The sequence below is a fragment of the Lichenostomus cassidix genome, chromosome 6 (assembly GCF_008360975.1).
Source record: "Lichenostomus cassidix isolate B80296 chromosome 6, HeHo_3.0, whole genome shotgun sequence".
NCBI classification, from domain to species: domain Eukaryota; kingdom Metazoa; phylum Chordata; class Aves; order Passeriformes; family Meliphagidae; genus Lichenostomus; species Lichenostomus cassidix.
The window spans coordinates 8,110,022-8,126,427 of record NC_139487.1 but is presented as its reverse complement, the minus strand read 5'-3'; the positions used below and the strand labels follow the sequence as shown (position 1 = coordinate 8,126,427).

The following is a 16,406-nucleotide window of genomic DNA, read 5'->3' as shown; positions in this document are numbered from 1 at the left end:
TCTAAAGGCAAAGAGCCAAGCGGTGAGCTTCTTGCTCATGTCCTGTCCTGTCCCTCTCTAGCCAGGCTCTGGAGTCCATGCTGGTAGGGTCCAAAAGGAAGATTTTACCTCACTCTGTAACATGTGGGCTCTCTTGGCCCACTTCATCTTCATGTCTTCTGGGAGTGCAGTAAATTCATGGAGCCTCTTTCTGTAATCTTGATCACTCGCTAAGGCCTGGGCTTTCCTGGCATGGACAAGATTCACCATGTCCATGGGCAGATGAAACTGAGACCAGACCTCTTGGGATCCCTTCTTGTACTCTTGTTCACTCTGTAATTTGGCAGCATGCAAGCAGTGCAGCAACCTGGTGTCATCCAAAACACTTCTGGCACCAATGTGTTTTCCTCTCTCCATCACAAAATTGTGTTTATATTGGTACTAAAAATGGGGAAAAAAGGTAAAAGTGAAAATGTGACAAACTTTGACCAGCTATTCTAGTTAACTAACTTAAGATAAATTATTGAAACATCAATGTTTTCTGTAAAACCACCCAAGGTATGTAGCACTAGGAAGCAATTATTTGAATATTTAATTGTTCTCAAATTTAAATACCACATAGCTGCAACATTAAAATTAAATACATCTCAGTGCATTTTCTGAATATGCCCAAAGCATTGATCATGTTTAACCTCAAATCATGTACTTTTATTATCTCCCTGAGAATGGTATTCCCATTGCTAGGAATGAGAACACAAGAGAAACAAACAAAAGACAGAAGAAGAAAAAAAATCTATACAAAAGCGAAACACCATGCACTCTGTAGCTTTGAGATTTGCAAATGCCACCCAGCTATTTTAAAGAGTAAATTCAGTTTTCCTGGAAAGAATAAGAACCAGCAACCCCTCATTCTCATCTTAGCTGGGACTATGACTCTCCCTGTGATCTTGCATTTATCCTCTCTGTGAAATAGTGATGATGATGATAATGCTTATTTATACAGCATCAACAGGGTGCTTAGAACTTTAAAGGGAAGGCCTGGGCCCTGAAGAGTTCATAATGCAGTTGAAATGGGATAATAACACTTATCTACCACACAAGAGAGTTGTGGGGATTAAATTACAGCATCTAATGTTTATAAAGTGCTTCCAAGATGAAGGGCCAAATTCAGATCTGTTGTAAGTGGATGTAATTCTATTATGGACTTGTACCCTCTAGAGCAGATCTGAAGCTGTAACCAAAAGCACTCTGCAAAATATGGTTAAGTATATATTATAAATTACAACTAGAAATGGTTGCTTTATAAAACAAATGCATGTAAAATATACTCACATTTTATCACATTAGAGTATGCAACTAAATACTGTATAAAATGAAGACTTTTTCTGTCTTCATAGAATTTATTAAATTTCTTGTGAGGGACGGATGAACTCAGGCTTTCTGAGAAATGGATACCACCATGTCTGAGTGATATGAAAACAACAATCCGAATTATAGGATATTTTTTAAGATAAGATGATTTGTTTCCTCTAGTTCAGAAGTTAAGGGGGTACATATTTACAGGAACTTGCACTGATTTTCACTTCCTAACCAGACAGACAACTCCTGATTTTTGGAGATTCAAAGAACCTTCAGCTTTTTCTGACTTCATTTCAATTTGGAAGCACTAAACACTTCCAAAAGTCAGCTCAAAACAGGGTGGACAGAGTTTGTGGGCACTTTATAATATGAGGAGATAAAAGGCTGATAAAGAGCAGAATCCCTGTTTTTTCTGTTTGCAAATACTTTGATTCATTTGCTATTTCCCACTGGAAGATGTTTAACCTGGCTTGGTTCCCGATTAGCAGCGATTCTTCCTCTTCTTTTTTTTCCTAATTCACACAAAGAATCTCATTCATAAGTAATATATTCTGTCTCACACTTGTCTCACATGGTTATGGAGTTGCTTTAATTCAGTAAAATCTGCTTTAGACATTGTTTTACATGAAGTTAACAGAAATTAGGCAAGAAGGGAGGTTGAATCATTCAACTCACATCACTGGCAATTTCTCTGGAGGCCCTGGCAGTCTGGAACGGGAGCGCTTCCATTGTCAGCTTGTAGCCTTGAGCACGTAGATTATGCCAAGATTCTCTGTATTTTGCCTAAAGTAGGAAAGGCACATGTAGACTGCTGTTTCACTTTTAAATGCACAAAGGAACAAACAAAGGAACCATCTTTCATTTGTTATTCTGTGTTACAGTCTCATTCTTTATAATCAAAGGATTTTTTTTAAAATTATCTTCGGGAAATCCTAGTAACTCAGACAAAACATGTCTCGTTCTTTATGTAGATTTAATTTAATCACAACCCTATATATGCTAACGGAGATAAATATCATTATAATCAAATCAGGGAAAGCATAAATAGAATAGACCTCAAATTTCCTCTACTTATCCATCTTCCTTGCCACGGCGCAATTCATCCTGCATCTGAAATAAGTTGTAAGAAATACAGAACAAATTCTTACATCACTGAGGTTGGCTGCATTTATTCTTGCCCGTGTAAACTCAGGCAGACCCAGAGTTGGTGTGTAGTGATGCCGACTGTCCTCTCCTGCTGCTTTATACAGGCGCTGGGAAACAGATCAAAGAGACAACTGAAATTAATTTTCTCTATTGTTTCAATAATACAACAGCAGCACTTAAGTTGTTAATGATTATGACAACTAGAGTCAGCCATCACTGAAAACAGCTAAGAGTATACCACTGCAATTGCTAAGCTGCTTTTTTCTGGGCATAAAAGATGTGAGGCTTTTACTGGGCATAAAGAATATCTACATTAATTTTTGTAAATATATGATGATGCCAAACCACTACATTCTTAGCCTTGCATTGTTTTGTTCCCAGCAGGGAAAAAGTGGACCTAAAAATGTTAAGAGAATCGTGAATGTGTGTTAAATAAAAGGGCAAGCATTTCTGGTAGACTGGGCATATTTTCTAGCTTGAATTTTTTTCTTCATGTTATTTTAAATGATTTTGGTATTTTTTCTATAGGTTTTGTCTTGTTTTTTTCAGAATTTAGAAAAGTGATTTTTCTTTTGGGAGCCTTCAAAAATGGATCATACTATGCAAATGAGCTCCCTCCAGAACACCCCAGAGTCCTGATTTTTGAGTCTCTGTTTCATGCAAAAAAACTTGATAATGGAACTCTGTTGTACGGATACAGTTTAAGCTTTTAGAAAGAGATTGAATTGAAAATGGTATTAAATGTTTGGAAACAAAAAAAAAAAAGTGATTTAACTGTGAAAAAGCACAAATCAGTGATGCTTGCACTTTTTTTGATGCATTTTGCTTTCAGAACAGGGCTGTCTCTTTCCCACTTCTCCATCCCCAGCTTGCTGCATTTTGAAAAGCATCTTTTCTGATTCACGTTAGGAGAGCCTACCTCATTAGCAATCATATTGCTGAATTTTGCATGAAGGAGGCCAGGAGAGTCTGTCACCGATGTGTACTTGAAGGAATGTGGCTGCTGACGATATTTACTCTGAGTTCACACACAAAGGAAAATGAACAGAATAAGTAAATTGTCTTGTCAGGTAAGGGACTTTTTCCAATTCCAGTGGCCTAGTACTGCTTCTTGTGCTTAAAACTCTAGTTTGTCTATTAATCCTTAGACTAATTTAGTTTTTGCTATTCTGAATTAGGTGCAGTCAAGTCTCATAGGGGAAATGAAAAGTAAATAAGGAATAAGATGTGAAATTAAAAAAAAAAAAAAAAGCTGCTGTGCTGAATATGCAAACAGTAATGAGGTTATTTCACCCCTTGGTGTCATTATCCCTGGGTAGTGGAATTACAGCAAAGGCAATCCAGTACAGAGAGAGAAGGAGCTGAAGCCCAATGAATCTTTTTGTGAGAGAAACAAGGTTTCACCTGGCCTGTGACCCTAGATGAGAATTGTGAAGAAAACAACTGCAAGATCATTGCAAGCAGGGATCTGTTCTCTAGAACACAACTCTCGTTTCTCCTCATTTCATATCTATGTGAATATGGGCAAAAGATCCAAGATCTGAAGCAAGGAGAGACTGTATGAAGAGAATATGACAGAGGAAATAAAAGTCCACTCACAGAGGAGAAAAACAGTAACACACAAAAGCAGCAGGTGAAAAACAGACTGACTGTAAAGCAGGAGCAGAGCTGAGCACAGTGTAATGTACTGGGCATTGCACAGCTCATTCTAATTTTGGAGAAATAGTACAAAGTACTTAGTATAGATAGGCACAGCCTTATTCTTAGTTGAAAAAGCCCATTTTAATTCCAAAATAAATAACATAAAATAACCACCTCCTGGGTCTGAAACACAGGAGAAAAGATTTGCAAAAAAATTAGCAAAGTTTGCAAAGCCTTAAACTCCATCAGGTTCACCCATCTGCAGTTAGGACACGAATGGAATGATCAAACACAAGGGGAGGGAGTCTGGCATTATCCAGTGAGTCACTTTGCCAGCCCAGTCTAATAGAAAGACATCTGGCAAACTCTTGTTCGTAGTGGAGAAATCAAAACCCTCTTTTGTTACCTCGCTGATGAGTTCAGAAGCTTTCTTCTTTCCTTCAATCTCTAGGGCCCCTGGAGTAATACATCCAACGCCTCGCATAAAGTTCATGTCAGACCGATATAAATTCTAAGGAAAACCAAGCAGAAGTAATTACGAGTTTGCATTTGAGATGCCCTATATTTATTCACCCAAAAAATGCACAATAAATCCATTAAAATTAGTATCTACCACAGAGAGTTTGTACACATTGTCCTAAGATCTTGTGCTTATGAATGTGTCTGTGTGCATACAGCCCTGACAGATCTACAGCACAGATGAAGGATTCTGAGGACTACTGAGCCTCATGAACAACAAATGGTGCTTCAACTCCTATCTTCCATTTGTAACCTTGAAAAAATCTTTTCTAGGTACATGAATTTTCTTCATATATAACACATAAATCACAGGTAGATATTATTGATTTATATACATAAGACCAGTTTATAAAAACATAAGAAAATAGCTTTAAATAAAAGCTAGTAGCTTTGAAGAGAAACTGCAGACAAAATAGCTTCAATTTTTAACTGTTCTGAATGGTCATAATATAAGCAAGGAACACTAAGGAAAAATAGGACTGAGCCACTGCATACACTTCATTAAAATATTTTCCAGACCACCAGACCAAGCAGTGACTCACTGTAAATCTTAGTTTTTCAGAAGTTACCAATACGTTACTGATAAATACATTGCAACAACATTATTTCATTTCATAATGAGAAAGATGAGGAGTAGGATGGATGGAAACCTGCCTCAGAATCTCTGATTACGTGTGTTTCACCCAAATTAGGGCAACACAACCAGCATCTGATGTTACACTTGTTTGGACACAGTCTGCCATCTCTAAGTCTGTTGGCTAAAAATGTTAAATTGATGTACAGTAGCATTTTGTGGCCAAGCATGTTTTTAAGATACAGCTCGTCCTGGGGTCTGCAGGGCAATGTAATTTACAAAAAGTCCTTTGCTCAAGGCTGTGCCTACAGATTTGGAAGTCATTACCTGGTTAATTTTACTCAAGACTACATAGGGAGTTAATCTCATCCTTCTTAGGATTTCAGTGGATGTGTCTTGGGCCAGAACTTATAGGTGTTCTACAAATCAGATTTCTAACAACAGGCATCCTTCTCGTGAAAGTACACATGAATTTAGTGAAAGTACACATGAATTTCACCCAGATGCAAACCAATTTGTAAATACCAGTTGGTAAAGAGTGCAATCATCCTCACTTGCAAACCCTTCTCTACCCAATCATCAAAGACCACTAAACTTTTTCTCTCGGTGCAGTGTGATCACAAACATTGTTCCACTGCCCAGTAAGATAAATGTTTAATTCCTACATGTAATCAAGGGGAAACAGTCGCTGTTTATCCCTCAGCTGCTGCTCAAACCCATGCTGTTAGCTGTCACAAGTTAGAACAGAACTATCTTGCACCAGAACCAAGAGGGAAACATCCCTGGGATGTTTGCAATCACCTCACTCTGTAGTTTGTAGGCGTTCTTGGCACAGCGCAGCCTCACATCCTCAGCCAAAGCTGTGTACTGGTGGAGCAGCTGCCTGTATTCCTGTTCACTGACCAAAGACTGGGCTTTCCTGGCATGGACCAAGTGGATCATATCCAGTGGGAGGTGGAAGTGAGACTTTGTGTCCTCGAAACCTTGCTTGTATTTCACCTATCAAACGAGAAACAGATCACATAGATACTGCAGCAAAGTAATTAAAATTCAGGTTTTGATCAGAAGAGACATTCCTCATACTTCTTCCATTTTGCAGTATAAATTATTCTTTTTAAAAGCAAGTTCCCTAACTTGTTTAACTATACTTTGAAAGATCAATAACTATAATTAGAATATGTGGCAGCCTAGCCTTCATCAAAAAAGTAGCCATCTACATTATATTCAATTAAACTGAGATTATTTATTTATTTATTTATTTTGTTGTTAAAACTAGATACAGTCAATCTATAAAATTAACCAAACTGGCAAACGAATCCTAATTCACTGCATTTTTCGAAAGTGTAACAAAAAGGGGAAGGTACTGCCTCAGAAAAAAATGCAAGCAGCCTTATTTATATTAGAATTAGCACAAATCATCAGTCAAAATATTTGTTGGTTTTACAGTAATATTTAGTGGTGGGGACTTTTTTTTTGCTTTTTTCACTTCTTGCCTCTGTTCAGGAAAAGAAAGGTGTAGAAAACTTCAAAGAACTTTTTTCACATGACATTTCCCAATCAGATTATGCAAATTTGAGATGTTCAGGCTGTTCATCAGGATAATGAACATCCAGAGTTATTGATGGTCATGTAACCTGAGCGATGGATGAATTCTTCACACACTTACTATTACCTGTATGTCTAAGTATGCCATCAGTACAAGATGAGCACTGCGAAAAATCAAGAACACACTCCCATTTTTCACTGCTTTCTGGATCAAGCTACAGTCTTCAAAATGCACTGAACAGTTACAGTTCTTACAGGCAAACAACAAATTATATGATTCTTAGTACATCTCAAGACCAAGTGGGAACCATTCCCCAACCAAAAAAGTCCAACTTGAAATCCCATAAACTCATTCATCGTTTAGTCTTTCAGGAAAACAATAAACTGAAAATAAACACTGAATAACTTTGCATCTCTACCTAATTTAATTTACTTCTGTACAAAGACCAGTGCTAATTCTCAATCTGACCTGCCTCTGCAGGTCACTTTTCACAGAGTAAAATGTTCTATGCTAGGCAACCACTGGTGCAGGGGAATGAAGCAGGGAAGTGTGTGAGCAGGGGAGTGTGCAAGAACACAGGCTTCTTCTACTGTCAAATTAATGTTACTGTAAATAACATAGAAGAACGGCAAGAATATCATGATAACATTAAAATACCTGGAAAGTGGGACAAAAAGCCCTAAGTTTAAAATAAGTAGGCTATTCCACAGCTAGTCCACAGCTAAGTGCAAATTCCCTGAAGAACTACTCATAGTTAGGAAGCCAATTCAAGAATGCCTCCATCTTCTTTCTTTTACTTACATCACTCTGCAGAGATGTTGCACGGACAGAATGAGCGATACGAATGTCACCATCCAGGCCATATGAGCCAACCATCTGCCCTTTCATTTTCTCAAATGCCTCCTTATATTTGTGCTAAAAAGGAAGTAGGAATAGAAATGTGGATAGGAGAGAAGAGAAGCATTAGCCCAACTATTAAAACCTGAATAAAAGGGGTTTCATAATACCCTAAATTCTGACAATACTCAGTATGATAATAAATCTGAATAAACCCTTCATGGGTTCTAGGAAGACCTCACCTGGCTGCAATCCCTGTGACTGTCCAGTCACTAGAGCAGCCAAACTGCTCAGGTTTGCTGATGGATGTTTGCTTTCACAAACCTGTCTTTGCTTATTTACCAAAAGTACCTAATTGAGGCTGCACTTCCAATAGCACCCCTAACTAGTCCGAGGGCAGATGTGTCCCAGATGTAGAGCTGGCTGGACATGCTGTTTCCATCAAGAGTCACTCAGCAGAGCAAATACAGTCTGGACTGACTGACATGTCCTACTGGACAGTATCAGCAATAAGTTCACGTACATCACTTATGATTTCACCAGAGGCCTTTGCTGCCTGGAAGGGGATGGCATCCAGTTTCAGTTGGTAGCCACCATCTTTCATCCTTCTCCAGGACTCCTTGTAACGAGCCTAGAAAATATGGAACAGAAACAGAGTTGCTGTTCAGAGGGTTGACATTGAACCATTTTTGAGATCCTAGAAAAGTTACCACATTAGTTTCATCCTATTCTAATGCAGAGGGCAAATACAAATGAAACTATTAAAGCAAATGGGAGTTATCACAAAAAAATGTCCATTATAAGTGTATTTGTTCATTCTTAATCTTTCTAATGTAGGTGAAGTTTGATAGGAATTTTGATTTCCCACATTAGTTCAGAAATATTTAGACCATAGAATGATCATATACTGGGGAAAGGAAAGAAATAGTATGATTTCCTGTTTAGGACAAACAGCAAAGCACTATCAAATTTTCCACTTTCCTTTAAAATATTAAAGGTCAGGTTTATACCTCACTGATGTTCATAGCATTTAACTTGGCCTGAAGGATTTCAGGAAGATCTGTTGTTGGTGTATACTGGTGCTTTATACTCTCTCCATGCTCCTTGTACAGCCTCTGCAAACAGAGATGAATTTCAGTAGCAAGTACTCACTACATGTTCAAGCATTAGTTCAAACAAAACTATTAACAATTAGGTTTATGGAAAGCAAACACTACAAAAGCAACAGAGGCATTAATAAATACAGGTAATTGTATCAGTCAAAATGGATTCAAAAGGCTTTGGGAGTCTGATACACTTATCAGCTAGAGTACGCTAGAGAGGAGCTCCTTGAAGTTTTGAGTGTGTAAATCAATGTATATGAAAATTCAGATATTTGAATATTAATTTGATAAAACTTCTAACATATGTGAGTAGGAAGAAGAAAAATATATAGCAGTCATTAAGGATGTGCAGCAAAGAGTGGCTCACCAACACTCTGAAATTCCACAGAAATCTGGGGAGTTGAGGTTCCCCCAACACCTCTCTCCAAAGGTGTTCAATTTTAGCAGAAAAATGTGATGCTAATTATCAGTGCAATTACTCCAAATTTATATCCAGTTAGTTGCAAGGGGGTGCTCAACAGTCAATGGGAAAAGATTTAAAAACCTCCAAGGGTGACTTATTCCATCATAAAAGCGCTGTCTGTGTGTGCCATTCACATCAACCCTTGGAGGAAGAACACAGGGCTGGCCCAGGACCAGATAACTTTCAGATGTCTGCAGACAGGTAAGAGGAGTTCTGTGCAATTAACTGCAACTGGACCTTCCCCTGCAATGGCTATGCAAGTTCTCCTCTTCCATATTATTTTTCTTTCCAAGCCTAGTTTCTTCTTACATTGACACCATAATTTTCAAACGGGTACAGACAGACACTGTTTTTTTGGCCTTAGATATGACCTATGTCTGGAGCACCTGACTTGCCTTTCCCAGGCTATTATTTCTGCAGGAGAGTTCAAGACCCTCTAGATTAGAATGAACCCCTCCATTTCACCTATCTGACACTTTTTTAGCATCTGGGCCCACTTGTATTGCAGCTCCATAAGAGAAAAATTAATGAGAACTCCATGTGTGAACAAGTAGAGCACCAGACTGATTTTTGACTGTGGCTCAGTGGAAAAAAATGACTTATATTTATCCTGCCTGAGATGTAAGCCTTTTGGATCTTATTAATTAAACCAAAGGCACAGACACCAAAAGTATTACAATAGCATGTGTTTTACACAAAGTCTTTCATCTTCTCCTTCACTTTAAAAATATCTATTTTCACAATAAAACATCCTCTCATGTTTGAAACTTGTCTTTTTTGAGTGACTTTTGCTTATTATTCACTTCTGTATTATCCCAGTTAAGTCTACAATATTTTTAAATCGCTCTTCTATTAAAAATAAACATGTTTAAACACCAAACAGCCTCAATTCTTCCCTTTAAGGTTTCCCCTCCTGGATTTCTCTCTCAGCAGGATGACAGCTTGAAATAATTTATTTTTGCTTCCTTGTCATGCTGCCTTACATTTTGTTTCCAAAGAATATGCAGAAACTGAAATTTGAAAGATCTGTTTGAAAAGGGGAAAGAACCCCAAATGTATTCTTCCTCAATGAATATCAAAAGGCCAAAATTCTTTAAAGGTCAAAGGTCAGTCTTACTCCTAAATTTTACTTCTGAAAATAAATGGGACAGAAAGCACTTTCTGTATGAAAATCCCATTCACTTCAGTGGGATCCCCATGACTTCCCAATCCAAGTTAGAAACATGCTCTTTGTGGGATGCACCACACCAGAATACAGAAGTTTCATGGTTCCCAAGGATAATCTCAGAGAAAGAAAGAGAGAGAAAGCCAGTGCTTCAATCAGGTCGTTCAAAGAGGATACCACTCTTATAATCATAATGTATATACATTATAACTTACATCCACAGCCTGGTTATAACTAATTCTAGCCTGGATCATCTCAGGAGTGTCTTTAATACTGGTAAACTTCAAAGCATATGGATGCTGACGGTACTTCTTCTGTTGAGCAGAAAAAGATCAAAGCTGTGAATTTTGTGCTGCTCTTTCATGCTATTTGAAAGAGAAAAATCATAGGTTGCTGGAGATTAGAGTGAATTTGTGAACATAATTATTATTCCTCTTTCCTCATCTTTATGTCCTAGGTACTTTCAGATTAATATTTGTTTCAATTTAACAATAACCTTTTGCCAATTAATATTAATCTTTAAATATAGGGAAAATATTTCAAAATCAGATTCTGCTTACCTAAATATTCGAGAACTCAGGATTTTAAAATCATTTTTATATTATTTCAAATCAAGTATGACTGATTGTATTTTTAATATATAGTTTCTTTAGGCAAGAAATTATATACAATTGTAGTATGTTAATAATGGCAACTATTTAACTTATTGTTTAGGGGTTTAGGTTACCTCCTCAGACCTGCAGCAAATCTGTGCACCCATTGACACTGTACCTAATTATTATGGCATATCTTCTAGATAATGATATAAATTTTGCTCGCTGTTAAGGACCCACAGTATCTTCTGAGAGGTCTTGTTTTATGTACATCACTAAGGTGTAGGCAGTTCAATGGAAAAATGACATTTTTTCCATATGGCCAGGTCACTAAAAGCTTCCCTTCCTGCAGGAGTTGTCTTAAATCCATCAATACCCTTATCACTTCTCCAAATAGCACATAATAAATTTTCCAAATGCCTGAGATGAACTCATGGCTTGTCATTTTCCTTTAAAGTGAGCTGTGATCCACAGAAGTTTACTTGAAGCAACATCTTGACCTTTTGAAGACTAAAAATATCAATGGAAAACACTTAAGCACTTTTAAGTATTATAAGCTTATAAGTAATGTTTTGGTTTCAGAAAGTAATACCTTAAGAATGAGCAATCTTACTAAGTTTAACTGGAGACAAAAGTGGTTTATGCCTTGTCTTGATCAGATTTGGAGACAAAGCAGAGTTGACCAGAACATATCTGCATAAAATTGCTAGAAATTATATTCTGGTGATTGCTTTTTAGCAACATTAGAAGGGCTAGTCACTGTGTATATGTAAGGACAAGGCTCACAGCAACTTAACATTACTTTGCACTCACAAGAAGGCCAGGATGAACAACCTAGGGGGTCAAATTTCTACTCAGCAGTTTTCACTGCTGTGACATCCAAATGGAATCTCATTAATTGTGTCTAAAAAAATCATCATTCTTCACAATGGACAATTACATGGGGGGAAAAAATAGTGTTAGCAATCAGTCAGTTGTGAAAGGATGACGGTGTTTTTCTGAGACACTGCAGAGTGAATGGACAGATGATTCCTGCATTGCAGTTATTGAAAAATCACAGGACTCAGTCTCCTACAGCAACAGATTTGGCCAGTGGGACTACCTCTGAAATAACAGAAACACAATACCATGAACATTTCCACCAGAACTTCATTTGAAGGCCTCGTGGGACAAGCACAAAGGATTCTAGAGTCTGCCTTCTGCTGTAAGTGATATTGGTTATATGGAAAAATAAGGATGAAAACTACTTGGGCTGATAGATAGCTACAGACAGAGATATCTATATGAATTTCAATAGCTAGCATGAATCTGTGTGAAAAAGGAGCAAGAGGCAATGTGTATCTGTTACAAAAGAAAGTTCTGGGTCCAATGACTCTATCTTTTCATCATCTCTCCTGTTTTGCTTCATTAAAAAGGTAGGTTAGTGGGTAGCAATTGAGCGCTGTTTGATTGCCATTATTATTCATAATATCATTTGTCACCTACTTTGTTTTTGCAAAGGCTATATGGACTCCTACTGGTATGTGTTTGGTATCTGGTTTCCCTCTAATTACCAGTCCTATCCCTGGTTTTGAGGGCTTTCATGTGGTATGCCTTTTTCTTTCCCCTTTGAGTGGAAATTATTTTAATTTTATACAGACATTTTGCACGCATTATGCAGCAAATTCTGATACATGCTGTCATGAAATCTCACCTCACTAATGAGTTCTCCTGCCTTCTTAGCCTGTTCCACATTTAATGACCCAGTGGCTATCCATCCAGCTCCTTTCATCCAGTTCAAATCTGCTCTGTATCGGTTCTGACAAAGGAAAAAAAAGTCCTATTGTTGGTGTTCATACACTTAAAATGCCATTAAAGGATTCAGACATCTCAGGAACAACAATGAAGTCAAATTAGTGGCTGCTTTTGTTTTATTCACTATTGCATAGTTGCAAGAAAAGCAAAAAAAAAAAAAAAAAAGCAGAAGTAAACAGAAGTATAAGGACTCACTAGCACTTGTGCAATATGCCTTGCAAGGTAATTCTTAAAAGTGGTCTACACCTTATAGTTGTTTGCAATTTTTACTCTAACTTCAGTTTTATTGTGTATAGAGCACTCTTTAACAGATCATCCCTGACTTGCAAAGAAAATAAGATTATACTTAGAATTTCCCAACCCATACCCTTTTGTTTTACTGGAGAGAAAGCATTTTGTTTTATTTTTCCATGTGTCTATAAGAAAGAAGAGTACAGGAGTACTTCTCACTTTCCTCACAAAATCTGTCCTACCAACAGTACCAAGAATTTCAAATTCTTGACTGTAAGTCAGGTTTCTCAAAGATTCCAGAAAGCTTTCAGCAGCTGTACCTCAACCAGACCTGTACACATTTCTATCTCAGTCTCCTTGAAAAGATCTGACTTCAAACCTCAGAATGGCAAGTCTAACTTTACAGGATCAGACAGTTCATCTGATGGTTACAGCTGAACATGTGGTCTCCACATGGAATTTTATCACCAATTTTATCACCATACATTATTTAACCTCCCTGCAAATTTGGAAAACAAAAATAAATGTACATCATATAGGAATCCTAGTGTTTTATTAACATTTGAAGTAGGCTTTGAAGAAGCCATGCTCATAAAGGGAATTATAACCCTCCTCAAAAACACTGCACAACTTAAATATATCTCTTGAGGAAATGAGTGGTTAATATTTACTGTTAATATTCACTGTTTAATAGCTGAAAAATTAGGTGCATAAAGATGTCATGGCATTAAAAGTATAAACGTCTGAAGAAACTCAGTCCTAAGTGGGGCTGAGAATGGGCTGGAGGAAAGAATGTTGAAATATGTGAAGCTCTGGACTTACATCACTTTGCAATCCGTAGGCCCACTTGGCCCATGCCACCTTCCTGTCAGTAGGCAGGACTGTGTACTGATGGAGAGATGTCTTGTATCCTATATCTGTGGCCAGATTCTGAGCCTTTTTGGCATGGACAAGGTTAACCATATCCATGGGGATCTGGAAGTGACTCTTTGTGTCCTCAAAGGCCTTCTTGTACTCCAGATCACTCTGCAACTTTGACATTTGCAGGGAATGAGCCATCTGCGAATCTTCCTCCACAGCTTTCACTCCAATGAGCTTACCCTTCATCTTCTCATAACCTTCCTTATATTTAATCTGTGAATAAAAAGAACAGACCAAGAGTAAATGGTCTAAGCTGCCAAACTGACAGCTCTACTGGTAGTAAAGCAATGGTCTGCCAGTGTTGTGACATGCCAGGTCCTCAATACAAGCGAGAAAGAAGATCATTTGCAAAAGAGAACTGGAATGCCTTAGAAATCAATGTTTATAAAGAATAAGCCCTTTCTTAATAATAATATGTTCACAAAAAAACAGTAAGAAATATTTTCTATTTGTTTCTGTCTAGGAAAAAGAACATTCTTCAGGCACTGAGGTCAGAAGGTTCTTTCAGGAATTTTCTGGCCAGGCATAGATGTATTAAGTTATGATGTTTCACAGGAGATTTCCACTTCATTTTGAGTTCTAAAATTCACCCTCAGGTTAAAATGAGAATAGGAAAACATAGTCAGCATGTGGGGAAAATCTCTGAATTGCTCAGAGCAAACCTTCTGACTAATTACAGAATGCCAATCACCCAGACAACTCCTCCATCGCTCCTTAGCATGAATCGAGTGAGGGTGGCTCAGGGCACTGAAACATATGTGACACATCCCCAACACTAGCAGCAACCTGGACTGTCAGCTGTCCTAAGAATAAAGAAGGCTGATAGAGTCCATACTCACATCACTTGCCAGATCCCTCTTTGCCTTAGCTGTCAGGAATGACAAAGCATCCAGACGAAGCACAAATCCTTTTTCCTTCTGTTTCTCCCAGCTACTCCTGTAGAGTTTCTAAAGAGATGACAATAACACAATTTCTTTATTACTATCAGTCCATTCTATTTGTTCTATAGTCACAGCAAAAGCTCTCAAGTAACAAGTCCCTCCTACACTCCTTGCCCAGAAACCATATGGCTACGAATCAGATCCTGGTGTCTTCCCTTGTACCCTGTAACTGTGCATATTGTGGTTACTGCAACCCCATTATCTCACTGGTTCCATTCAAACTGTCAATGTGCCACTCACCAGGAAGCGTGAAAAATGCACAGCATCAAACTGTAAAAGTGGCAAGCCTTCAGAACAGCAGGTGTGACTAGCATTTATTAGGAGTATATAATTAAATTCCAAGTTTTTACAGCTAAAACATGAGGACCTTTTCAGAGAAAGAACCTAACTTTTACCTACAGAACAAATATTTTAACAGCAGCTGTAACTATTCACAGGAGTGAGGGAATCACACAGTACCTCACTGATATTGGCAGCGTTTGCCTTGGCCAGCAGGAAGACAGGGTCATCTTTGCTGATGGTGTACTGATGAAGAAATTGCTCCTTCCCTGACCTGTAGGCAACCTGTCCACAGAAAGCAAAATATGGTCAACAAGCAGTAGCCCACATTAATGTTGAAGGAATGCTGGTTAAAACACCCCAAATATTCAAGGATTTGTTTGGGTTAACTTATTTGGTGTGTTATTCTTTAGCATCTTGAATTTTTTTTTTTTAAATATGGATTTAAAAACTGACCTACAGAGTCAGGTTGGCCAAATTACTCATGGCTAAATTTCAAGGAAGCTCTCTCAGCATCACACTGGTGTACATATGTCAGTAATGACCATATTATTGGTAAGCTATGTGCAAAGAGACAAATTCAGTCAAGGACTCACATCACTTTGAAGTTCCTGGCTTTTCTTGGCATGCTTGATCTGAGAACTGTCAGCCACACTGGTGAACTTCAGAGCATCAGCCTTCTGCCTGTACTTTTTCTACAGCAAATTAAAGCAAGTTACACAAAATTTTCTACAGTACTTGCCCTCCCCCAAAAATCTATCACTTTTAAAAAATACATAACTGATAGAGCCAGAAGTGCCCTGGAAGTAAATTCCCAAGACAGGCTTAGCACAGGTGTCAACAAAATAAGCTTCCAAGTAGTACCCAGTGCTGGTATCTTGAGGAGAGGAGGGCATTGCAAGTGGGTGCCAAATGTTTCTGATGCTGCAGGCATGGATACCTTTGGTGCCAGATGTATTTACATCTCTTACCAGACCAGCTGGTTGGTTGCACACCAACAGTGAGTGGTGTTAACTACCTGAGTAGAACTTAAATCAGGATCCAAGAGAGCTGATAATACACAGTCAGTCTTGCTATCTCATTTTCTTACAAGAGACTTCTCAAGCATATGCATGGGTAACTCACATCACTGGTCATATGTTACTGAGATATTTTTAAATTATCAAGATAATAATTAAATTAGAGCGAGCAATTTCAGTGTCCTGAAAGTAACTTGAATTCAAAATCTTCCCCATCCTCTCAAAATATTCCTCTTTTCAAAGCACAACTCAGCACAGACACTGCAGTCAAGCCTTTCTAGGACCAACAGCCATGA

General features: G+C 37.9%; 1 protein-coding gene across 2 annotated transcripts in view; it reads right to left on the bottom strand.

Moving 5' to 3' along the window:
- Window positions 1-16,406, bottom strand: part of NRAP (nebulin related anchoring protein) — a 46,145-nt gene that overhangs the window by 5,958 nt on the left and 23,781 nt on the right. For both annotated transcript variants that reach the window (XM_085064813.1, XM_085064814.1), the window contains 15 exons: window positions 15,688-15,786; window positions 15,272-15,376; window positions 14,711-14,818; window positions 13,773-14,084; window positions 12,619-12,723; window positions 10,548-10,646; window positions 8,612-8,716; window positions 8,125-8,232; window positions 7,566-7,679; window positions 6,020-6,217; window positions 4,532-4,636; window positions 3,404-3,502; window positions 2,487-2,591; window positions 2,014-2,121; window positions 109-420 (listed from right to left, as the gene is read on the bottom strand). In XM_085064813.1, the coding sequence (XP_084920939.1) occupies window positions 109-420; window positions 2,014-2,121; window positions 2,487-2,591; window positions 3,404-3,502; window positions 4,532-4,636; window positions 6,020-6,217; window positions 7,566-7,679; window positions 8,125-8,232; window positions 8,612-8,716; window positions 10,548-10,646; window positions 12,619-12,723; window positions 13,773-14,084; window positions 14,711-14,818; window positions 15,272-15,376; window positions 15,688-15,786 (2,082 nt within the window). The remainder of the gene's footprint in view (window positions 1-108; window positions 421-2,013; window positions 2,122-2,486; window positions 2,592-3,403; window positions 3,503-4,531; window positions 4,637-6,019; window positions 6,218-7,565; window positions 7,680-8,124; window positions 8,233-8,611; window positions 8,717-10,547; window positions 10,647-12,618; window positions 12,724-13,772; window positions 14,085-14,710; window positions 14,819-15,271; window positions 15,377-15,687; window positions 15,787-16,406) is intronic.